Raw genomic sequence first — 25,793 nt, forward strand, 5'->3', positions numbered from 1 at the left:
TCTGGGGCCAGAGCACGAGACCTGCTTCCTTCCCTATTGCCCTGCATTTCCCTCTGTGCTCACTGTCACAGGAACAGCGCCCTGAGCTTCACAGTGAGACGGTGAGCGTGTCCCTGCTGATCTGAGCTCTGCAGGCCACAGGGACCCACGTCTCCCTGAAGTGTCTCCAGGGCCCGGGTGGCACTGTCCATGGTGAGGACCCCAGGGAGGTGCTGATGGACGGGCTGAGGAGGAAGGAGACCCCGTGGGGGAGGCTCTGACAGGGAAGGATGTGGCCTGGGTCACCTCACTGGAAGGGGCATATCTCAGAGGTTGTGGGTCTGTTTCCTGCTTCACCATGAAAATGTGAATCAGGCTGCTAGAGGGAGGCTGTGCCCTCACCTGCAGGCTGCTGATATGACAAACCCCGGACAGGAAGGACCGGCCTCCAAGTGACCACTACCTGTACGTCTGTCTGTCCATCCTGCAGGCCTAGAGATCTCCTCCATCTGCTCAGCTGAGGCTACAAGGAGAAGACACCATGACCCCCACCGTCAGGGCCCTGCTGTGCCTCGGTGAGATGGGAGCGGGGAGGGGAGCCTTGGTCTGTCTGGACCCCAGGACTCATGGGGCTCATGGGGAGGAGGGTGCTGCTCAGGGTTCAGGGCAAACCTCTCACAGGGACTCTCTTCCAGGGCTGAGTGTGGGCCTCAGGACCCCAGTGCAGGCAGGTGAGTCTCCCCAGGTGTCCCAGGTCCCACTCCTCCCTGGGGACAAGGGCCACACTCCAGGCAGCAGGGCAGGATCTGTCTGACAGATGGGGACATCTGAGACCGAGAGCTGGGGACCAGGGGTGGGAATGCCCTGTGACCCAGTTTCTGATTCCTTCCAGGGACCCTCCCCAAGCCCACCCTCTGGGCTGAGCCAGGCCCTGTGATCCCCTGGGGGAGCCCAGTGACCATTTGGTGTCAGGGGACCCCAGGGGCTGAGGAGTACCGTCTGGAGAAAGAGGGAAGCACAGCACCATGGAAAACACAGAAGCCACTGGAACCCGGGGACAAGATCAAGTTCTCCATCTCACACATGAGAGGGCATGATGCAGGGAGATATCGCTGTTACTATTACAGCCCTGATGGCTGGTCAGAGCGCAGTGACCCCCTGGAGCTGGTGGTGACAGGTGAGAGGACACTCGGGGGTTCCAAATTCAAGCTCTGCTCTCAGGATGAGGGTCTGCTCTCAGGGTGTCTCCCTCTCACAGCCCTGCCATGGGGATGTGAGGAAGGTGTGAGCCCATTTAACATGCTGCCTCATCCTCTCCTAGGATTCTACAGGAAACCCAGCCTCTCAGCCCTGCCCAGCCCTGTCGTGCCCTCAGGAGGGTACGTGACCCTCCAGTGTGGCTCAGGGCAGGGATATGACAGGTTCCTTCTGACTAAGGAAGGAGATCACAGGCTCTCCTGGACCCTGGACTCACAGCCACAGCCCAGTGGGCAGTCCCAGGCCCTGTTCCCTGTGGGGCCCTTGACTGCCAGCCACAGGGGGACATTCAGATGCTATGGCTGTTACAGAAACAGGTCCCAGGTGTGGTCACACCCCAGTGACCCCCTGGAGCTACTGGTCTCAGGTGAGGAGCCCTGGCCCCATGCTTTCTGTGCTCAGTCAGCTCAGGACCCTGTCCCTAGGAGTGTGGGTGACAGTAATAAACAAGGAGGGGGAGGAGGTTCCATAGAGCAGGGTCCAGCCCATGAGAGAGTAGAGACAGACCGGCACTCGCACTCTTGAACCCAATTCTGAACCTCAGCAGAGATGAAGGGTAGGGAGGGGGGAATGAGATGTGAGTGAAATGAGCAGGAATGTGATTAGACTGAGCAGAGAACACAGACCAAACCACCACTCACCTCCTGATGTCTTCATCTCAGAATCTGGGTCCCTGTAGTCCCAGCCCCCACTGGACACTCCCCTGTAGAGAGAAGCATCCTGCCCATGGGCACCACACTGCACGGCCCCCTGTGCTCACCTGGAGGCCTCCAGGCCCCAAGTGCTCACCTGAGAATAAGGAGGGACCCTGAAGGGCTCATGGGACCTGGGGCCTCCTGCCCAGACTCTGTGCCTTCACCTCTGCTCAGGGTTTCTGTGCACACGGGTCTATTATGGCTCCTTTTAGAGAACCTTCAGGCCATACTTCCGTCTATAAGCTCACAATTTAACTTACATTATATGGAGTCCATATTGAAATATAAACATTTTATTCCTGTTTTCTATGAGAGTAAATTAAATCCAGACATTTGTTATGGAGAATAGCTTCTTATTTATATAAAGTCTTCTTATCACACACATTTTCAAATGAGCTTTATGAATGCGCTTCAGAAGCACTTTGACAGCTATTTGTAAAATTGAGTAAATGCACAGCCCACTTAGAGAATTGCACAACTAATATTGTAATTTGTGAGTAAGTGGTTTCATTCCGGTAGATTTTCTAAATGTTAGAAAGTACACATAGGAAAGCTATTGTTTGGACATATTTATATCATGACCTGCTATCCTCCTAAAGCTTCTCTCCCTATGGATTGTTTTTCAGTTGATCCCTCTGATATTAAATTATAATACCCAGCAGTCAAAGGAAATGTCACTTCTTTATCCCCGATGGCATACCTATTTTTCTCACTCCACGTCCGATAGAATGGAATGACAGACCAAAATGGGCCACAGCTTTCCCTCTGGGAAACAGCTTAATTCACACCCAAAGTTATGTCAAGGCAAATCCACTTACAAATTTGCATTTTATATTGAAAGCACTTAGGCCTCTTTGTTCCAATCCCTTCTTCTTTTTCATTGAGGTTTACTAGGACTGCTGTCTTTTTCTGACAGATGCACATCCCCCCATAATTATCTTTGCTCTGACCTTTAACCACATGACACACATTACAAAGGCTTCTTGGTGTCACCCATTTGAGTGACGCTGATCATCCATGTGCATTTTCTGAATTGTAGATCTGACATTGAGAGTTATTGCATGGGTCACTATATGAGGAGAGGTCCATAATTTTGTTTATATCTTGGGTTTTATAGCAAAACGAGAGGCCCAATGCACAAAATTCGTGCAAAAGTAGGCCTTTCTTCCCCTGGCTGCCAGCACCAGCTTCCCTCTGGCACCCGGGACCCAGGCTTTACTTCGGCCCTGGCTTCATCCAGAAGGACGTCCAGAATGATGTCCAGTGTAATTAGCATATTACCCTTTTATTATTATAGATAGGGTAACAGATTGACATGGTTTCCTACTTTGGGTGCTTACTCAATAATGAAATTAGGGGGATTTTCTCGGTGACTTAAAATTTTAGCCAGAAGTGTGGACGTCCTTGGTTACGACCTTTGTTGTACTTTGAGATAAAGCAAAACTTCACACCATTAGCATCCATATGCCCACATTTCTCATTTGATAAATATATCTACACTGTATGTATCCATTTGTACAATTGTATAATATATGAGTTAAACTCTAGTTGGTTTGGCTCAGTGGACAGAGTGTAGGCCTATGGACTGAAGGGTCCCAGGTTCGATTTTGGCCAGGGGCACATGCTCATGTTGCAGGCTCAGTCCCCAGTAGGGGGTGTGCAGGAGGCAGCCAATCAATGATTTTCTCTCATCATTGATGTTTCTATCTATCTCTCCCTCTCCCTTCCTCTCTGAAATCAGTAAAAATATATTTAATAAATAAATAAATGAGTTAATAGATGAACAATTCCAGGTGAGGATGACTATGTGGATCCCAGAGAGGAGGGGCCTGGGTGGGGTGAGGTAAAGGAGACCCAGCCCAGACTTTCACCCCTTCGTGCTTCTGAGATTCAGGAGCCCCTGACACCAACCTCTCCTCCATGCAACCTGGGTCCCCATCTGTTGAGAACAGAGGATCTGTCAGATTTAGGGGGATAAGTTCAAGGGGGTCTTGAGTCTCGGGCTGAACACAGAACACACAGCTTAGTTATTTCTGAGTTGGGATCATTTTGCCCTCACCCTCAGTTCTTGGGCACAGCTAACTCTTATCAAGGTGACTCAGAGCAGGTGCTCAGTTCAGACATCACAGGGATGCTGATGTCAAGGGGAGGTGGGAACCAGGCTAGACACCACAACCCTGGAGATTTGGGTCTGCCCTGACCTTTGTGACCTTTGTATCCACCTTTTCCAGCCTCCGGACCCCAAGACTACACAGTGGAGAATCTCATCCGGATGGGTGTGGCTGGCTTGGTCCTGGTGGTGCTCGGGGTGCTGCTATTTCAGGCTCGAAACGACACCAGAAGGACCCATGATGCAGCCAGGATGTGAACACAGAGGCAACAATGCACCATTCAGAGTGGGGGAGCCTTAGAGCCCATCTGATGACCCCAGGAAGTGCTGAAAAAGAATGTGAACCATAATTGGGAAAACTGTCTGCTGAGAATGTCCAGGCGAGAAGACTTGGTAGGTGAGGTTTGGGTGCAGGAGAACACGGGCCATGTCCCGGTAGAAGACGCCTCCTCCATCCACATGGGGTGCTCTCTCTTGCTCCCTGTGCTTGTTGACACTCCTCCACTGCCCTTCTGTTCTCTCCCGCTGACATGAGGGTCCATCCCACATGGCTGCTTTGGATTCACATCTATACACCCCTTCATGCTGGGTCACATCCATCCCAAGAAATTGTGGTATCTTCATAACCCTGGGATTGTTTTTAAACCAAAAAGAACCCAAAGTAAAACAAAATAATAAAGCCTTGATATCTGCTCCATGTGGTCCAGCCCATTGCACAAATCCACCCCTCCTACCATCTCCATGGGACTTCTTCTTTGTATCCTTACTTGAGAACTTCTGTTTACCTAGATTGCAGGTGGTTCTGAATGATGGTTGTTCTGTAGTTTAATTGTGATTTCGCAGTGATCATGGGAGGATTACTTTCCCGACTATCTTGAGCAGAAGTCATAATATTTTGATAATAAATAAGTAATTTTGAATTGTTTGCATCATTTTATTTAAGTAATGCATACGGTTTGTTTTAAGTGCTTTTTTAAATTTTTCCAGACCCTTTTTAAATTGATTCAGATTTGTTTGTTTTATACATTTACATCAATCAGTTTGGAGGTCACACATGCATTTCCAATAGGAATACTTCCTACCATTGTTAATATGGTAAACGGGTCTGTGTGCCAATCACTAGCTGCAACAATAACCTTCCACCTGGAGCGATAAGATCACTGTGCCTCAGTGTTTCTACCCAAGGGTCACTGCTGATGCCGGCTGCATGAAAGGCTCTGCACCAGACGTGGACACAGGGTCAGGAGAAGATTACTTGAGAAAGTTGTCTGATGTATATGGATATGAACTTTTAAAAGGTCCACCTTTAAATAGACTAATTTCCCCCAAAAGGATAGGCCTTGAAAGGATCACTGCCAAAAAAAAAAAAAAAAATCAAACTGGAAAAAAATCCTAATCTGTATCAGCACCTGGATCTGCCATTGACCTTGATGCTACAGTTGATGGGTGTGCCGAGCCAGCACGGCCATGGGTGAAACCGAGAAGGGGCCGTAAAGGATGGAGAAAAGAGACAAGAGAATAAAGCTGGGGCTAGGTGGGATGCTGCTCTCTCTGATGGAGAGACAGCACCAAGGCCTGCAAGCCGAGTTTTTATTTTATAGCCAGATTCCACGAGACAAAGTAAGGGCATGGTCAAGATGTTTACAGTGTTCTCGTGAGTTTGGAATCTACTCAGTTACATGCACCTGATCAAGCTTTGTTTACTTGCTGCACCTCAGCAACCTGGGCCCACAGGTTCAGACCATAAGGTCAAGCTTACAACTATAGCCTTTGGCTATAACTGTGCTGGGACGTGCACGTGGCTTTGCCATGAGAGGATAATGCCCCCTCATTAGTCACTCTCCAAAGATGGATCTTCCTCACTGTTGAATTCAGGACACACTTTTCCTTGGCAACTGCCTCGCCAGTCCAGTCTCATGAGCCAATGCTCCCCACACTAATGTCTGTGTTCCTGAGTTGCGTGTATATGCATATAAGTCCCCCGGTTAATTTCTCCTCACCAACCCAGCCACCTCCTCCTTCCCTGGGAGATTCCACAGTCTGTTCCGTGCTTCTATGTCTCTGCATCTGTTTTATGCTTCAGTTTATATTGTTCCTTAGAATCCACATACAAGTGGGATCATGTCATACTTCCCTTTCTCTAACTGGCTTATTTCACTTAGTATAATAGTCTCCAGGTCCCTAAATGCTGTCTCAAAGGATAAGAAATCCTTCTTGTCTACAGCTGCATAGCATTCCATGGCGTACATGTACCAGCTTTTTTACCCACTCATCTACTGATGGGCCCTTGGGCTGTTTCCAGATCTTAGCTATTGTGAACTGGGCTTCTATGAACACGGGAGTGTGTATGTTCTTTCTGATTGCTGTTTCAGGGTTCTTAGGATATATTCTGGGTGTGGAATCATTATGCCAAATGGCGATTCCATTTTTAATTCTTTGAGGAAACTCCACACCGTTTCCCATAATGGCTTCACCAGTCTGCATTCCCACCAGCCCTGGACCAGGGTTCCCTTTTCTCCACATCCTCACCAACAAGTGTCTTTTGTTGCTTTGTTGGTGATAGCCATTCTGACAGGTGAGATGAGACCCCACTGTGTTTTATTTTGTGTCTCTCTGATGAGCAGTGACTGCACCAATTTCATTGATTACTATGGGTTTCCAGCACTTTCCTATCCATCGTTTCCTTTTCATCCATTTGCATTGAACTGATTTCCTGCTATGAACCATGCAGGTGCCCCTGAGGAGGTCCCGGCTGGCCCTTCCTTGACTCCACACTCTCCCCCAATCCTGCTGCTCCTTGCTGTAGGCCACTCCACTCTTCCCTGTAGTTGGGCCAGCTCTTCCTCAGAAGTGCAGATCTGCAACTCTTGACTAGTTCCTTCAACTCCAGGGATGTGACCAGCTGGGCCTCCTCAGCACATTTCCTTCTGACTTCTCTGAGTCACTCATGCAGCTAGACTCCCTGCTCATCCAGCCCATTAAGGAGACCCTGTCCTTGCTGTTTCTGAGCCTGTAGTATTTGCAGATTAGCATTTGCCCTTTGAAGTTCATCCTGAAGAGCTTGGCCCACGCCATTCTCTGTTGAAGAGTATATCTTTCTCCCAGCTGGAATGGCCCAGTTGTTTGAGCATTATCCTGTGCATCGAAAGGTTGCTGGTTCAATTCCAGGTCAGGGACACAAACCGGAGTTGTGGGCTCAATCCCTGGTCAAGGTACATACAGAAGGCAACTGATCAATGCTTCTCTTTCACATCCATGTTCCTCTGTCTCCCTCTCTCCCTCCTCCCTAAGCATGTCCTCGGATGAGAACTTTTAGAAATAGAGTACCTTCTTTCTCCTTAAGGTCCTCTTGCACATTATTCTTATCCCTCTTTAGGTCAATGGTGTCATTATTAAGGGCATCTAGCTCCTTAATAGCAGAGAAATCTGAGAGCAGGACTGGGTCCTATGATGCTCTTTGGTAAGCTGGCCCTGTCTTGTGGTGGCAGAATCTCAGGAGTAAAAATGTGAGGAGAATCAATGCCCTTGATTAACATCTGATTTACTGTGTGAAAAGCCAAGGAAAACATATTCTTTGAAAGCTTCCCACAGGGTCACATAACACCCAAAGGTAGGCTAGTCGGATAGAAGCTAAACCTGTCTTCAGGAAAATCTCACAAACTTCCAATCAAGACACAAGCTCATCCATGTCCTTATCAGTGTCCAGGAAGATGCCATCCTCTTTAGCTTTTCTGCAGGGCATACAACCCATGCTTTCCTCTTAGCAGGTGGCACAAGCCTGGAGGCCAGGACATGGGCACAGGGGCTTTCTCCAATGTGCCCTTCACCAAGCATATGGCACCTGCAGATTCATCTCCATGAGCTTCGCACCAGGGACAATACCACACAGCTCCCAAACGCTTCCGAGGGCAGCCACAGGCAGCTTCGAGGTGAGCGACGCTGGTTTCCCTTTATCACAGACAGAAATCCATGTACAGGGCTTAAAACGATACAAAATGGCACCATGTCTGTCATTGTCTTCGGATTTTACAGCCCAATGGAGCCCATTGCAGAGGTCCCGTTGTCCAGCAAGGCACTATGGGTGTGGTGAAGTGTTGGTGGAGGAACAGCCAGGTTCAAGTTCCTCGGAGTACCTGCAATGCATTCTGGGTACATGCACAAGGCACAGAGCAATGAACAATTGCCTTTGCTCAGGACACCTTTGCCTTCTGGGTCAGCGAAATCCCAAACCTTTCCCAGTGTCAGATCTGGGAGCCTGATCTGTTCAGGAAAGCAGCAGCATCAGTAGCCAACACCCTCGGGGATGGCCCGCACCACCCTGTCTGTAGCATTTTTCACATGAAGGGGTCCCACTTGATGACTGTGTCAGGGAGAGCTGGGCCAGCACAGCCATGGTGCCCCCATCCTGCAGGAGAGGGGAACGAAGGCCAGGAAGACAGGAGTGGGGTGAGGAGGAAGGGGTGGGTACATGGGAGGCAAGCCCTTCCCTCCTCTCACACCCTGGGATTTCCCTTTCACGTCCATTCCTATTGGACGCTCCCCTCCCACACACCTGCTTCTCCACAGAGAGTCCCTCCCTGGGCTGTGCTGATGTTCAGGATACAAAGAGGTGGAGAGTGGGATCAGCCCTGGCCCAAGGGGTTCTCTCTCCCTAAGTTAGCATCTGACTGTGATGTGCCCAGCAGGGCCCACGCCAAAGGTGAGCCTCACACTCACACCTGGACAGATGCCCATGCCCGACTGGAATGGATTGAATCCGTTTCACATACACAAGGGGACGTGGTTCAGTGCTGACCATGGGCTGGGTTCATGGGCAGAGAGACCCCAGTGCCCATATCCAAAGCACATGGAGGGGGCAACCCTGCTCCAACTTTCACCCTGAGTCCAGATCCCCTCCCTGTGTGTGGCCACCCTGGGTCCCTCTCCTGTCCACACAGAGGTAGGAAGCTCCACGCTGATGACTGCTGGCTGCACCCAGGCACAGTAGCCCCTCAACTTTCGCAGTGGTTGTCTATTCTGCTTCCCTCTCCACCTGGAAAACTTCCACTTCTCTTCTTGGGCATTAAGGATGGTCACATATTTCAGAAACAGTGTGCACAGCCTTTTTCGGTATCAGGAGCAGATGGGGACTTGTACGTGGGTACAGCAATCATCCAATACTTGCGGAGTTCTGAATAACACCACTCAGGGCTCACCTCACAGGCTTAGTCAGGTGTGAAAATAAACCAGATGGCTCCCTCCAGGTCCATGGCACCGACCCCCCAACCACTCTAAGGAGTTGGGATCTTGACAAAGTGCTGCATGAGAGGAAACTGAGACTCAAGAGATTGTACATTGAGGGTGAAGGTCACACACCTGACAGTGGAGGACTATTTAAATAAGAATCAGCCCAGCCTGCATGACTCAGTGGTTGAGTGTCAATCTATGTATAAACCAGGAGGTTGAGGTTCGATTCTGAGTCAGGGCACATGCCCAGATTTCGGGATTTGATCCCCTGTATGGGGTGTGTAGGAGGCAGCCGGTCAGTGATTCTCTCCAACCATGGATGTTTCTATCTCTCTCTCTCCCTCTCCCTTCCTCTCTGAAATCCATAAAAATATTTTTAAATAAAAATTAAATAAATTAATGAGATCAGTTTTGTTCCCCAAATCGGAGCAATAACACACTTATTGTCCCTGACTGTGAAGACAGGATCCTGGGACGAGGAGGAGAGATAGATCTTCCTGAGGGAAAGGGGCACTGAGGGGTAGAAGGACTCAGAGCGTTATCCCGCCCTGATGGGGTGGATGCTGTTGCAAGAAAGGGGAGTATACCAGGAGCTGGAATAGGAAGGGAAGCACACTATAGGGCCAGAGGGGGAGACCTGTTTCCTTCCCTATTTCCCTGCATTTCCCTCTGTGCTCACTGTCACAGGGACAGCGCCCTGAGCTGCACAGGGAGAGGGTGAGCGTGTCCCTGCTGATCTGATCTCTGCAGGCCACAGGGACCCACGTCTCCCTGAAGCGTCTTCAGGACCCAGGTGACACTGTCCATGGTGAGGACCCCAGGGAGGTGCTGATGGATGGGCTGAGGAGGAAGGAGACCCCGTTGGGGAGGCTCTGACAGGGAAGGACGTGCCCTGGGTCACCTCACCTGCAAGGGGCTTCTCAGGAGGCGCCGGGTCTATATCCTGCTTCACCATGAAAATGAGAGCCAGGCTGCTAGAGAGAGGCTGTGCCCTCTCCTGTGGGCTGCTGATGTGACAAACCCGTGACAGGAAGGACCGGACTCCAAGTGACCACCACCCGTTCGTCTGTCTGTCCATCCTGCTGGCCCCGTGGCCTCCATCTGCTCAGCTGAGGCTACAGGGAGAAGACGCCATGACCACCACCCTCAGGGCCCTGCTCTGCCTCGGTGAGATGGGAGGGGGAGGGGAGCCATGGTCTGTCAGGACCCCAGGACTCAGGAGGCTCATGGGGAGGAGGGTGCTGCTCAGGGTTCAGGGCAAATCTCTCACAGGGACTCTCTTCCAGGGCTGAGTGTGGGCCTCAGGACCCCAGTGCAGGCAGGTGAGTCTCCCCAGGTGTCCCAGGTCCCGTTCCTCCCTGGGGACTAGGGCCACCCTCCCGGCAGCAGGGCAGGATCTGTCTGACAGATGGGAGGCATCTGGGACCGAGAGTTGGGACCAGGGGTGGGAATGTCCTGTGATCCAGCCTCTGATTCCTTCCAGGGACCCTCCCCAAGCCCACCGTCTGGGCTGAGCCAGGCCCTGTGATCCCGTGGGGGACCCCTGTGACCATCTGGTGTCAGGGGATTCCAGGGGCTGAGGAGTACCACCTGTATAAAGAGGGAATCCCAGCCCCATGGAAAATACAGGAGCCACAGGAGTCTGGGGAAAATGCCAAGTTCTCCATCACACACATGACAGAGCATGACGCAGGGAGACATCGCTGTTACTATCGCAGCCCCACTGGCTGGTCAGAGCCCAGTGAGCCCCTGGAGCTGGTGGTGACAGGTGAGAGGACACTCAGGGGCCCCAGCCTCAGGCTCTGCCCTCAGGAAGGGGGTCTGCTCTCAGGGTGTCTCCCTCTCACAGCCCAGCCCTGGGGGACATGAGGGAGGTGTGAGCCCCATTTAACACGCTGCCTCATCCTCTCCTAGGATTGTACAGCAAACCCAGCCTCTCAGCCCTGCCCGGCCCTGTCGTGCCCTCAGGAGGGAACGTGACCCTCCAGTGTGGCTCAGGGCAGCGATTTGGCAGGTTCCTTCTGACTAAGGAAGGAGATCACAGGCTCTCCTGGGCCCTGGACTCACAGACCCAGCCAAGAGGGCAGTCCCAGGCCCTGTTCCCTGTGGGCCCTCTGACCCCCGGCCACAGGTGGACGTTCAGATGCCATGGCTGTTACCGGAACAGCCCCCAGGTGTGCTCACACCCCAGCGATGCCCTGGAGCTCCTGGTCGCAGGTGAGGGGCCCCTGACCCTGTCTGCTAGCTGTCAGCTCAGGGTCCCATCCCCAAAGCAATCATGGGCTGAAAGGGAGTGAGGGGCTCTAGGAATGGTCTCCCAGAGGAGATCAGCACTTCAGAGACCCCCAGGCCCCTCTCCATCCCTCCCCCTCACCTGGTCCAGAAGGTGCCAGGGGGGCAGTGACAGGGACTCAGTGAGGACTCTGTGTGAGGGAGGCTCCAGGGTCAGCCCCAGACTCTCCCCCTCTTCCTGTCCTTACCAGGACCCCTGGGACCCAGCCCCCGCCCACGGGGTCCTCCTTGCTCAGAGGGAGACAGCTCCCCTGGGCAGTTCTGAGTCTCTGAGAATCTAATGCCGCCCGTGCACTAAGGCTGTCCTAAGGCTGCTAGGAGCTGGGACAGATTACAGGGAGTGACAGGCCCCAGGGGCTCTGAGGCTCGGTCTCCCCCACCCAGGGAGTCAGGCCCACAGAGAGGAAGTGGGGGGTCTCTGTGGGGAGGTGGTGGGTGCCTCCATGGGGACATGGGCTGAGCCATGTGATGGTGCTGGATCCCCTGAAGTCTCTCACTTGGACACTCCTTTTCATGCCTGGGCCTCAGTGTCTCCAGGTGTAAAAGGAGAGAATCCTTGTCCAGATCTTACATTTCCTGTCCATTCTGGCCCTGACCTCCTGGGACAGGGCCTCACAGGGAAGCCCCCAGGACGTGATGTTATGGGGCCTGTCCCCTCTGTCTCAGGGACGGTGACACTGTACAGGGATGGACAGGCAGGACAAGGGTCCAGGCCCCCAGTCCTCCCCCTCAGCTCAGGCTCAGCTCAGAGGAGGGAACAGGGTGGATCAGCCCTGGTTCAGCTCCTGGCTCTGCTGCTCCTGCTGTGGGGCTGGGCGGTCCCTTCCCTCCTCTGAATGTGGGGTCCTGTTTGCTCATCCCTGGTCCCATCCTGCTCACAGGCTGCTGGGAGATGAAGTGACATAAGGGCCTCACAGAGCTCAGGAAGGCAGAGCCCCCAGCCCATCCTGACCTTCCCAAGGGGGTGTCAGGGCCTGCAGGGTGGAGATGGACCCGGGAGAGACTCAGAGTCCACCCCTCACCCTGCCCCTTCCTGTCCCTGCTGTGCTGGGGGCGGGTAATGAGGAAGGACCCTCAGCTACAGATGAGACGTGGACAGGCCCCTGCAGAGGAGGAGCCCAGAGCACGAAGCTGGTGTCCCCCTGGGGGGCAGCGTGAGGACAGCACAGGGAACCCACAGTCCTGGTTCCAGTCCCAGCGCTGCCCCGTCCAGGCTGGGTGACCTGGGGCACTTGATTGACCTCTCTGAGCCTCAGTGAAGTGGATGGAGGGGTCAGCAATCCCTGGTGCATGACTGTTGTGAGGTGAGAGGAGATGAGTGACAGCAACAGCATGTGCCTCGTACACAGCAGGTGCACATTAAATGGCATCCTTGGCTCATACATGACATCGTGAGGGGATGAGGACTCCCCAGGACCTTTCATGTCTCATTCCTTGCCAGGAGACGTCCCCAAACCCTCCATCTGGGCTGACCCAGGACCCATCGTCACCAACGGGACCCATGTGACCATCTGGTGTCAGGGGTCTCTGCAGGCTGGTGCCTACGGTCTGTATAAAGAGAGGGGCTCTGAGCCCTTGGAATCAATGATCCCACAGAACTCCAGCAACAAGGCCGGTTTCCTCATTGAAGCCATGACCCCATCCCACGCAGGGCTGTACCAGTGTGCATACTACACCACTGGGGACATACCCTCAGAGTGGAGTGACCCCCTGCTCCTGGTGGTGACAGGTAAGGGAGACACCGGGTGCCCTCCCGACTGTGGGCTCCAGGTCACAGGCAGAGGGAATAAAGTGTGGCCTCAGGGGGACCCCACCCCTCACAGAAAATACCTGTGGCTTGAGGGTGACGGTCACTTTAACACAGAACCTTTCTCCTCCCTCAGGAATGTACGGTGCACCCTCCTTCTCAGCACAGCCAGGCCCTGTGGTGGCCTCAGGAGGGAACATGTCCCTCTCCTGCAGCTCACGGCTCACATCGGGCCCTTTCCATCTGCTGAAGGAGGGAGGGGCTGACCCGCCCCGACACATGAAATCAGAATGGAGGAAGCATGATGGGAGGTGGCAGGCCGAGGCCATCTTCCTTCTAGGCCCCGTGAGCCCCTCCCATGGGGGGACCTACAGATGCTTTGGTTCTTCCAGCTCTAACCCCAACGTGTGGTCACAGCCCAGTGCCCCTCTGCACATCGAGGTCACAGGTGAGGGACAGACCTGGGTGCATCCCCATCTGTTTCCTGGGCCCAAATAACTGACCAGAGCTGTGTGTCCATTGGGGCCCTGGGCTCATGGGGTCAGTGACACTGGCCTCTTGGGGACAGACCCACAGGCGGGAGGCTCAGGGAGGGACATGGGAGACCTCTCCCTGCGGCCCAGTGGGCGATGTGGGGTGTCCCCTGGTGCCACTGTCCCCTCCTCCCAGGTGTGCACAGGGAGCCCGCCCTCTCGGCCCAGCCAGGCACGCTGGTGCTGGCTGGACACAGCCTGACCCTCCAGTGCCACGCGGAGGCCGGCTTTGACAGATTCGCGCTGACCAAGGACGAGGGGCTCACACCCCCCCAGCGCCTCGATGGGCAGCGCAGCCCTGACTTCCCCCTGGGCCCCGTGAACCGCACCCACGGGGGCCGGTACAGATGCTACAGTGGACACCACCTCTCCTCTGAGTGGTCGGCCCCCAGCGCCCCCCTGGACATCCTGGTGGCAGGTGAGGGGCCAGCCCTGCCCCTGTGCTGAGGGTCTGCTTAGGGCTCTGGGCCCAGGGACACCTGGGGTGATGGGGCCCAGGAGAGGGGCCTGGAGCAGAGGCTGAGCTGGGCAGAGGTCTTGGGGTGGAAGGGAGAAAGGGGGTGAGGTCATGGAGATAAAAGACACCCCCCAGGGGGACTGAGAGGAGCTGAGCGGGGTGACAGAGTCTCTGGAGGACAAGATTGCTCAGCTCAGGGTCAAGGGCATGTGGGGAGGTGGCTCTCTGTACACCACAACCTTCCTCTCCCCAGGAATGTACAGGAAACCCTCCCTCTCAGCCCAGCCGGGACCCTCAGTGCCCAGGGGAGTGAACGTGACCCTGCAGTGTGGGTCTGAGATCTGGTTGGACACCTTCCACCTGCACAGGGAGGGGTCGCTGGACCCTCCCCAGCACCTCAGTCTGCAGGACACGTCTGCACCCTCTCAGGCCAACTTCACCCTCAGTCCTGTGAGCTCAGGCCACCAGGGGACCTACAGGTGCTATGGCTCCAACAGCACCTCCCCCTACCTGCTGTCCCAGCCCAGTGACCCCCTGGAGCTGGTGGTCTCAGGTGAGGAGCCCCAGCCCCGCCCCCGTGTCCTCAGGTCAGGTCAGGCCCCCATCCCCAGGGCACCTTGGGCTGCAATGGGCTGAGGGAGTAACAGGAGGAGGGTCACCCAGAGGGGACTCTCACCTCCCAGAGGGATGGAATGAGCCAGAGCCTCTCCCATCCCTCCTCATCCTCCTCCTCCTCCCTGAGGCCCAGACATGCTCCCGTGGGCAGAGGGAGGCTGGCGAGGATGGGGCTGACCAGAAGGAGAAAGGCCAGGGGCACCCATCCCGACCCTCCAGTCCCCAGTCCTGGGCCTCAGCCAGAGACCAAGACAAGAGTGTGACCAGCAGAGGCCGATCCCCAGGGAGAGCAAGACCACCTGCTAGGGCTCAACCTGTTCCCCAGGGGGGCAGAGAGGGAGCGGAGATACTGAGGGACCACCAGGAGAGGAGCAGCCCCCTCCCAAGGGGAAGTCAGGCGCACAGAGGACTAAGTGAGGGTCTGGGGGGAGGTGGTGGGTGGGAGGAGCTCAGTGTTGGTCTTGGCTCAGCCACTTCCTGGGTAATGGCCTGAGGAGAGTTCCTCCTTCTCACTGGGCCAAGTTCTCTAAAGGCTCAGGACACTGTGTGTGTGTGTGTGTGTGTGTGTGTGTGTGTGTGTGTGTGTGTGTGTGTGTGTTGGGGACTCAGGTGGTGTCTGAGTCTCCTCCACACCACCCAAGGAGCAGCCGTGGAGTCAGGAGGAGAAGCCTCAGCCCTGGTTCAAGTCCCAGCTCTGCTCTTGCCCGCCTGTGGGACCTGGGACACGTCTGTTCCTCTGAGTCCTGGTCCATGGGCTGTGGGTCAGGCCCCCACCTCCCTCAAAGGGAAGGCCCTCAGCATGCAGCCCGGCCCTGACTAGAGCTCAGGAAGGACCCAGGCCTCCCTCCTGCCCTGGCCGTAGGCGCCCCACGTGCACAGGCCCCACTTCCGGGGGAGGGGGGGGATCAGGCTGCAGAGTGGGACAGGGATCTGGGCTGGGATGGAGAGGGGTGGGTCTACCTGCAGGCACAGGGACAGCATGAATCATCATAATAATTTATAATAATAAAAGGGTAATATGCTAATTAGACTGGACACGTGGCTGCGAGAGAAGCCCAGGTCCCGGTGCCCAAGGGAAGCCAGTGCCGGCAGCCAGGGGCAGGGAGGCCGGCTCTTGCATGAATTTCGAGCACCGGGCCTCTAGTAATAATAACAATAGTCATAATGCGCTGACCAGTTTTGCTCTCGGTTAGAGCGTCAGCCCTTGGACTAAAGGGTCGCAGGTTCGGTCCCCCGTCAAGGGCACATACCTTAGCTGCAGATTCCACCCCACCCTGGTCAGGGCACATGCAGGAGGCAACCAGTCAGTTTGTCTCTCTCACATCAATGTTTCTCTCTCTCTCTTTCTCTCTCTTCCCTCCCCTCCCCCCCCCGCCGCTCCTCCCTGACTTCGACTCTCTCTAAAGATCAATGGAAAAGATATCCTTGGGTGAGGATTAAAACAATAATAATAGTAACAACACACAGGGATCACCCTGTCCCAGGTTCCAGTCCCAGCCCTGCCCCGCCCTGGCTGGGTGACCTGAGCTTCTGATTAACCTCTCTGAGCCTCAGTGAAATGGGTGGTGGGGTCAGCAATCCCTGTCACATGACTATGGTGAAATTAGAAGAGATGAATGACAGACCCTAGCATGTGCCTCACACACAGTAGGTGCTCATTTATTACGTCATTGGCTCATTCATCATGTGTTCAAGGTCTCAACTGGAACCTGATCATCCTGAGTGTGGTCTCGTTGGCCCTCATCCTGCTGCTCTCCCTCCTTCTCTTCCTCTTCCTCCGATTCCGGCATCAGAGCAAAGGCAGTGAGTAGGGGTGACCTGGGTCACAGGAGGGGGCGGGGGGCTCAGAGCACCTGTCACAGGAAAACCAAACAGCAGGAGAAGGTCAGGGAGTGCATTTCTCCAGAACCTCAAATCAGAAAATGTGGAGCCATCGCTGGTTAGGCTCAGATAGAGTGTCCTGTTGGCCTGCCCCAGAGGCCCCAGGCTTTCACTGACCTTGGCTCCCCTCCCACCTCCTGCCCCTAACTCTCCTGTCTCCTCCCCCAGCTGCAGCCCAGCTGTTGACACCCAGCAGGAGCCCCTGTATGAGGGGATGAGACAGCTGCCCTGGGGAAGGGGGTGCAGGGATTTCAGGAGGCGATGGGGAGGGTTAGGCTGGGAGGATGGGGGTCAGGGTGAGAAGGACTGAGACCCACACTGTGTGGCCTGCATCTGCACCTCACCCTGGATTAGTGGCCCATCTGGGAGCAGGCAGGTCTGCAGCCCTGAGATCTCAGGGACCTGCCAGGAGACCCCCCTGTTCTGCCCCAGCAGATGCTTCTGTGAAGGACCCGCAGCCTGGGGAGAGCGTGGAGCTGGACCCTCCGGTGAGACCCCTGCTCCTGTCCAGGCCTCCAAGGACCTTCTGTTGCCCAGTTTAATCCAATGGACCCTTCCCTGTCCCACCTCACCTGCTTCTCAGCAGCGTCCACACTGACCTCCCCTCTGGGTCCCCAGGTCGTCCTGCTGTGACTCACTCCTCCTGGTTTCCTTGTGACCTCATGGCCCCTCCTATGGGGCCCCCTTTGCTGGCCCCTCGTCCTCTGTGTGACCTTGTGCAGTCCCAGGTCTCAGGTGGAGGCAGGAATAAGTGACTCACCCACAGGTCCCCAGGACCCCTTCAGTCATTCACCCAGCAGATGTGACTGGGTGCACTGTTTCCCAGCTCCATTTAGGGGCCACGGTGCAGCCCTGAGCCACACTGTCTCCACACGCATCGAGCTCACCTGTGGGCGAGGGAGACAATATGCAAACAAGCAGACAGTGTCCCAGAGAGCAAAGTGCTGTGAAGGAACATAAAGCAAGAGGAGGGGATAGAGGGCATGGTGGGGGACAGGGAAAGAGCGGGCGCAAAGGTCCTGAGGCAGGGCCTGCTTCTTCAGGAGGAGGGGCCATGAGACTGGAGCCCAGTGAGCAAGAGAGAGCGCGTTAGGATGAGAGTCAGAACTACAGAAGCATCCAGAGGCCCCAAGGTTCGGGAAGTCCCTGTAGATGCCATCAGGAGAGGGGCCTGATCTATTTAAAGTGTAAATCATCTCTCTGGCAACGTGAGGATAATTGACAGGAGGATTTCTACTGTGGAATCAAGGAGACACTGTTCTGTCTCACTGTCTCCTTCAGACAAGGCAGGATGAAGGCCCCCATGTAAGCCACTCAAGACCAGGACCCAGGCAGGGAATGGCCACCTCTCCTTCCTCCCTGTCAGAGGAACTGCTGGACACAAAGGGCAGAGAAGCAGAAGAGGACAGACAGATGGACAGTGCGGTGAGTCCCATTCGCTGCAGACCTCCAGGTTTCCCCAACCCCAACCAAGTGTCATCCCTCTCTCTCCCCCCCTGCTCCAGGCTGCACCTGACGCCCCCCAGGATGTGACCTACGCCCAGCTGAACCTCTTGGCCCTCAGACGGCCGACAAGTGCACCCCCATCCTCCCCATCAGAGGAGCCCCCAGAAGAGCCCAGCTTGTACGCAGCTCTAGCCATCCACTAGCCCAGGAAGGACCCAGACCCCACACTCCAGGGAGGGGGCCTGCAGGGACCCAAGAAGGCATAGGTATTTCCCCCGGGGAGACTCAGCTAGTGACCCCAGCCAGCCTGGAGACCAGACGTGCTCCCCCGGCAGCTCCTGGCACCCTGTGGGAGTCACCCGGTTCTATAAGCAATATGCCTACATTCTGGAATCAAAGCAAGACTTCTCAGTAATCAATTTGTGAATCTAAAACCAAAACAGAAGTGAGAGAATGCATTAAGTGAATGACAATGTAAATATCATACATTAAACCTATGAAGCAGAACATAGACACAACCTATGTGTCCTTGAGCTGATGATGGGATAAAGATGTGGTAACTATACAAACAGAATATTTCTCAGCCATAAAACATGACACACTGCCATTTGCCACAACATGGGTGGAGTGGAGAGTATCACGCTAAGAGAAGAAAGAAAGAAAAGGACAAGAACCGTAAGATTTCACTCACGTGGGTTAAATATGAAACTGAATTGTCATGTTTGTTAAACACATTGAATCTGTAATTCAAAACTTTCCTGCAGCCCTAGCTGGTTTGGCTCAGTGGATAGAGCATTGGCCTGCGGGCTGAAGGGTCCCGGGTTCAATTCTGGTCAAGGGCACGTGCCTGGGTTGCGGGCACGATCTCCAGTGGTAAGCGTGCAGCAGGCAGCCGATTAGTGATTCTCTCTCATCATGGATGTTTCTCTATCTCTCTCCCTCTCTCTTCTTCTCTGAAACCAATAATATATATATATTTTTTTAAAAAAAAAAACAACAACAGTTTCCTGCAAAGTAACCTTAAAGTTCAGAAAGTTTCTCTGCTAAATGCTTATGAACACTATGCATGTATGAAGTACACACACATATACACATGGACATACACATGGGCACATAGGGACATATACACAAACATACACTGATATATACGTGGGCGCACATGGACATACACACCAACATACACACACATGCAGACACGGACAAAGACATGGACACACATAGAAACACACACACAATCTAAAGTAGTATAAAGATCTATTATTCTAATTTGAAAAGGATGTATCCAATGTCACTGGAAACATTACTAATATCTAAAAACCAATGGCGTTTCAGACTTCCAGTTTTAGACGAAGGGGGAGCAGACCTATGTCTTCCTCACCCCCCCCCCCCACACACACACACAGCAAAACCCCTGGTCACTGCACATACATCAAACAGAAGCCCACGCCTGGCTTATGGCGAGAGCTGCGAGGTGCGGCCTCCTGACCCCAGCAGCCTGGAGACCAGACGTGGGCCCGGCCGCTCCTGGGACCCTCTGGGAGTCACTGGTTCTATCAGCAATGCGCCTGCATTTTGAAATCAAAGCCAGACTTCTCAGTAATCACTGTGTGCATTTAGAACAACACAGAAGTGAGAGAATGCTTTAAGGGAGTGATGGGCAGCAGCTGCCAGGGCGGCCCTACCGCAGCTCTCCTCCCTCCCCCCTCCCCCCTCCCCCCTCCCGCCTCACTGACCGACCTGCAGGCCCCCAGGAGCCGCGGAACCCCTACAAGGCTGCGGCTGACCAGGTGTGTGCCACGCTGCTATGGTCCTCTTCCTTCAGTCCTTCCATGGGGCCTCCTGACAACGCCCATGTTAACTGCAGATGCAGATTTCAAGGTGGAGGCGGGGTATGTGGAAGCTACTACACTCACCTCCTCCCAGGACCAAACTGGAGTTACAACTAAATGAAGGAGCAATCACCCTGAAGAGCCACCCGGAGACCAGCTGAGGCGGAGGCACAGAGCCAAGGATCACAGAAGAAGCCACATGGCAACTGGCAGGAGGGGCAGGCATGCGAAAAGGGCCGCCCCGTCTCACAGCCTGTGGCTGACCTTGGCCTGCACCCGAGACCCCTCCAAGAGGCCCAGAACCAACCCACCGGTGGCCAGCCTCAGACCACATCAGAGCAGGACCCCACTAGCCTCACAAGGGGCACATCCAAAGGGAGATCTCCCGACAGCAGACCCTGCTGAGGCGAATGCCGCTTCCTGTGGTCAGCATCTGCCCAGCAGCTGGCAGGCCGTGGTCCCGGCTGAGCCTCCCAGTCAGCCAGCCTGAGGGCCGATCCCACCACAAACACAATAGCCATCAAGACTCAATTACACGGGTCCGGTGCGGAGAGCCCTTCATCCTGGGAAACTGGGTGCAGCCGGAAAGGGGGCTGGCCCCTTGCCCTTCACACAACGCACCTTCGTGGGGAACCTGGTGCTGACCCATTCCTAGACGACCTGCTTCTGGGTCCTGGTCTCGTACTTAGCAAAGCAGGGCCCTCGCTGCGATCTATTGAAAGTCAGCCTCCACACAAGGGTTTGTCTTATTCTGGCCCCTCTCCTTCCCCAGGTCGGCTCAGTGGGCGGTTGAGGTAAGGAAGGGGGAGGGCGGGAAACCGCACGCGGAGCTTAAGGCGGGGTCCCCTTCCTTTCCTTCCTTTCACTCCTGGCCTCCTCTCATGACCCCGCCAGGGCCTTCGGGCTCCGGGCTGGGACTGGGAAGTGGGGGTGGGTGGCTGCGGACACGGCCCCTTTCCCAGGGGGGCTGAGGGCTGGCTCCCTCCTCCCCATATTTTCCGCCCCCTCCTAGGAACCCGGTCTACCAGCACTCCCAAAACTGCAGGCGCAGGGCGGCCTCAGGGACCTAGGGTTGTGCGGTGGCTCCAGTCAACTAGATGACTAGATGGCCGGCCCCGACTTAGTTTTGGGCAGCAGTGGAGACTGTGAGATCAGGGTCGACCAGATGGCCGGCCCGGACTTAGTCTTGAACATCAGTGGAGATCGTGAGAGATGGGGTCAACCAGATGGCCAGCCAGTCTCAAAGCAGTGGGGACCATGAGAGATAGGGTCAAGCAGATGGCCCGGCCCGGACTTTCTCTCTGGGAGTGGGTCAGAGTGATCGGGTTGACCAGTTATCTGTCCAAATGAGAGATTGAAGACGAGGGATGGGGGGGGCGAGGAGAGGGGCAGGCTGGGAGCCAGGCAAGAGGCGGGACGGGGGACAGGGGCGGGGCCAGGGGCGGGGCGAGGCCAGGCCTGGGACTAAGACCAAATAAATGTTGACAGAATATAATATACTCTTTTTCTTTTTTAAAAAAGACTCAATTACAAGAGGAGGGCCCACATAATCCACGCAAGGGACATCCCTAGAGGACCCAGCTTAGGTGATCAAAGAGACTGCGGCACTTGGTCCCACAGGACATCTACCACATTAGGCCACCCCACCAAGCTGGGAGTCATGGCAGACCTAACTCATACACAGAAAATTAACACCAAGAGGGAGCCAAAATAGGGAGACAGAGAAACAGGCCCTAAATGAAGAAAAGAAAAAAACAAACACAGAAGTCTCAAAAAAAAAAAGCAACTAAATCAAATGGAAGCAAGCAGTTTATCAGATATAGAGTTCAAAGTAATGGTTATAAAGGTGTTCCAGGAACTTAGGGAAAGGTATAACAGCACGAAAAAAACTTCTTTAAAAGTCAGAAATGAAGAATACAATATATGACATCGTGAATACACTGGCCGGGGCTGGGTGGCTCATTCAATTGGAGCATTGTCACATACACCAAAGGCTCTGGGTTTAATTCCTCTTCGGGGAACATACCTAGTTGTGGGTTTGGCCCCTGGTTAGGGTGCATACAGGAGGCAGCCAATCAATGTTTCTCTCTCCCTCTCTCCTTCCCTTTTTGTCGCAAAAATCAGTTTTAGCCTTGGCTGGTGTTTCTCAGTGGGTAGAGCGTAGGCCCCCGCACCTCAGAGTCTCAGGTTCCATTCCAGGTCAATGGCACATACCTGGGTATCAGGCTTGATCCCCAGCCCCAATTGGGGCATGGGAGGAAGGCAACCAGTCCATGTGTCTCTCTCACACTGATGTTCTCTCTTGCCCACCCTCCCTCCCCCACCTCCCCTCCCCTCTCTCTGAAAAGCAATGGAAAAAATATCCTCTGGTGAGGATTAACAAAAATAAAATAAATAAAATAAACTTTAAAAAACATATCCTCAGGTGAGGATTTTGAAAAAGAATACACTGGAAGGAATGAACAATAGGTTAAATAAAGCAGAAGATCAAATGAGTGATTTGTAAGACAAGGTAGAAAAAAATCAGAGCAGCAAAAAGAAAAAAAAATGTAAAGAATGCGGATAGTTTAAGGGACCTTCGGGACAACATGAAGTAGAACAACATCAGCATCACAGGGGTACCAGAAGGAGAAGAGAGACAGAGCAAGGGAATGAGAACTTATTTGAAGAAATAATGACCAAAAACTTCCCTAACCTAGTGAAGAAAGAAGACACACAAGTCCCAAACAAGAAAAACCCAAAGAGGCCCACACCAAGATACATCATAATTAAAAAGGCAAAGATTAAAGAAAAAGAGAGAAACGTTTTAAAATACATTTTTATTGCTTTAAGAGAGGAAGAAAGAAGGAGAGAGAGAGAAACATCAATGATGAGAGAATCATTGATCAGCTGCCTCCTGCATGCTCCACACTGGAGATCAAGCCCACAACTGGGCATTTGCTTTCACCAGGAATGGAACCATGACCTCATGCTTTATAGGTCAACTCAACCACTGAGCCACACCAACTGGGCTTTAAATATTTATAGCTGAATACCTTGGATGTGTAAATGTAGGAGTCAACAAATTTGTGAAATGGTCACTATCTAATTGTTTAAATCTGTTTTTCTTCATTGACGACATTCTCCTTTGCTGGGAGATCAATAACATAAATTGTGGCAGGTCCCCAAGTCTGTCTGTGTTCATTTTGAAATCAGCGTTTGCGGAAACCGGTTTGGCTCAGTGGATAGAGCGTCGGCCTGCGGACTGAAGGGTCCTGGGTTCGATTCCAGTCAAGGGCATGTACCTTGGTTGCGGGCACATCCCCAGTGGGAGGTGTGCAGGAGGCAGCTGATTGATGTTTCTCTCTCATCGATGTTTCTAGCTCTCTATCCCTCTCCCTTCCTCTCTGTAAATATCAATAAAAATATATTTAAAAAAAAAAAAGAAAGAAAGAAATCAGGGTTGCCTCCCGTGCAGGCGCTTGCCCAGTGCGGGAGAAGGAATTCCCAGTGTGAGGGAGGAGCTCTGCTCAGGGGAGGAGGGGCCCAGAGGAGGCAGCAGTGACTCAGAGGTTTCGAAGGAGAGCCATGAAGAAACAGATGGGGCTGACCTACAGAAACAGGAAGTCAGTGAAGGGAAGTGTGTGGAGAAAGAAAGTCCACAGTCCCACTGGGGCCCTGCTTTCCTCTGAGAAATGGAGATCAGTCTTCTCAGCATCTCCCAGGCCTCCCTCTCCCCTGGGGTGTCCTCCCTGGGACAGCCCCACTGGCTCCTGCAGGCACCAAGGAGAGTGGAGCAGCCTTCACGTCCTCATTGGAGCACTTCACAGAGACCATCAACTCACTCCACGTGCCCCATTGAGCCCTTCGGAGCAGTGCCCCCCAACCACCACAGACCCAAGATGTCTCATCTGTGTCATCCAATCAGCAACCTTCCTGATCCTCCAACCAGGCCCCACCCTTTCTCTAATTCTCTCCTCTCCCCACCTCCTGAGGACCCTTCCTATAACCCCATCTGATCTGAGCCTGCCTGCTGCACCCCCTCCACCAGTTTCCACCTTCAGAAGAGATCCGAGTTGCACATCTGATATTCAAGGCTGTGAATGGTCAGGTTGAGCTAAACTCACCAGCCCCAGCAAACACGACTCTCCCTCCACAACCCAACTCACCCAGTTACCCACACTCCCCTCCACACCAAACCACACTCAGCAATGGAGCTGTTGGAAAATTCTATGCAGTCAGGTGACTCAGTTGGTTAGAACGTTATCCTGATATGCCAAGGTGGCAAGTACAATACCTGGTAAGGCCACATACAAGAATCAAGCAATGAATGCATAAATAAGAGGGACAATAAATCTCTCTCTCTCTCTCTCTCTCTCTCTCTCTCTCTATCTATCTATCTATCTCTCTCTCTCTTTCTCCCTCTGAACATAGCCACCTCCTTTCCAACCTGCTGGACCAAGACCCATCCTGTCTCATCTGACTCAACTGAAAGTGTACATTGTGTTAAAGGTTAGTGTAAGAGTTATACTCAAAAACCACATAAATGACTTAAAATACTGACCAACAGACCATCCAGGGGCCAAATGAACGTTGGCATTTTATTATCAATGGCATTAACAATCAATAGAGCTGGTCTGCATGACATTTTCATATAGTGGTCACCTCTTTAAATCAGAAATCTTTTCGTACAATCTGTTGCTTCAAATTTATCCCATTGGCTTGGAGCTAAAATCCCGAATATTTGCGTGGTGCACTAGACCCTGTGTGACTAGCCTGATCCTTCGCCTGACTGCTCTCACTTCTGACAACAGCTCAAGATTTTCTGGTCAAAGACGACCCCCCCCCCGGCCCACTCTCTGGGTCACTTCCTGCTCATGCCATGGGTCAGTCCATGCCTGAGAAGGACCCCCTCAGCCAGGATCCGGGTTGTGTGGCATCTACCTGTCATTGAATCTCATTGTCTCATTTCCTTTATTCTCCCAACGGGTACACGAGACTGTAACTGAACTGTCTGCCGTCTAAATATCTGTAACATCTGCTTCATTCATCTCAGCCCCAAGAGTCCAGGGAAGGGATCCCTGATCTTCAGCTACTCCAGAGCCTGGCCAATGACAGCCCGGGGTCACTGCTCAGTAAGTACTGCCTGACTGCCAGGCCAGTGAGGGCCCAGGGTGACTGCTCAGTAAGTACTGCCTGATTGCCTGGCCATTGAGGGTCCAGGGTCACTGTTCAGTAAGTACTGCCTGATTGCCTGGCCAGTGACAGCCCAGGGTCACTGCTCAGTAAGTACTGCCTGACTGCCTGGCCAGTGAAGGCCCAGGGTCACTGCTCAGTAAGTACTGCCTGACTACCTGGCCAGTGAAGGCCCAGGGTCACTGCTCAGTAAGTACTGCCTGACTGCCAGGCCAGTGAAGGCCCAGGGTCACTGCTCAGTAAGTACTGCCTGACTGCCTGGCCAGTGAGGGAAGGGAAGAGCAATTGCACTTACAGAGGCTCAGGAAAGGGAAGTGTCCTACACAAGCTCGCAGAGGTTCTAGAAAAGGCAGAGTCAGAATTGGGCCAGAAACTGAGTGAAGTCCTCTCCTGCCCTGTTCCTCCACCCTCCTCACCAGGGACGGCTGTCTCCCTCTGGATTTGGGTTTGGCCTGAGGTGGAGGCAGAGCGTGTGGGGTCTGGTGAGACTGAGGTCAGTCTCAGAGATCCCACAGCATGCTGTCCCCTAAGGCCCACCCTTCCGGGAGGGG

General features: G+C 53.6%; 1 protein-coding gene across 1 annotated transcript in view; it reads left to right on the forward strand.

The window, feature by feature from the left end:
• Positions 1–95: 95 nt before the first annotated feature.
• Positions 96–25,793, forward strand: part of LOC308235316 (immunoglobulin superfamily member 1-like) — a gene marked incomplete at its 3' end in the record, with an annotated part of 87,242 nt that continues 61,544 nt past the window's right edge. Inside the window, exons 1-16 of the mRNA XM_080644074.1 lie at positions 96–192; positions 470–554; positions 675–710; positions 872–1,156; positions 1,301–1,603; positions 4,163–4,295; positions 10,298–10,434; positions 10,751–11,035; positions 11,182–11,254; positions 11,399–11,484; positions 13,001–13,288; positions 13,443–13,754; positions 13,976–14,257; positions 14,550–14,849; positions 16,607–16,714; positions 17,228–17,280. Coding sequence (XP_080500200.1) covers positions 521–554; positions 675–710; positions 872–1,156; positions 1,301–1,603; positions 4,163–4,295; positions 10,298–10,434; positions 10,751–11,035; positions 11,182–11,254; positions 11,399–11,484; positions 13,001–13,288; positions 13,443–13,754; positions 13,976–14,257; positions 14,550–14,849; positions 16,607–16,714; positions 17,228–17,280 — 2,715 coding nt within the window. The 5' untranslated portion in view covers positions 96–192; positions 470–520. The remainder of the gene's footprint in view (positions 193–469; positions 555–674; positions 711–871; positions 1,157–1,300; positions 1,604–4,162; positions 4,296–10,297; positions 10,435–10,750; positions 11,036–11,181; positions 11,255–11,398; positions 11,485–13,000; positions 13,289–13,442; positions 13,755–13,975; positions 14,258–14,549; positions 14,850–16,606; positions 16,715–17,227; positions 17,281–25,793) is intronic.

This window comes from Plecotus auritus, assembly GCF_963455305.1.
Source record: "Plecotus auritus genome assembly, chromosome: 10".
NCBI classification, from domain to species: Eukaryota; Metazoa; Chordata; class Mammalia; order Chiroptera; family Vespertilionidae; genus Plecotus; species Plecotus auritus.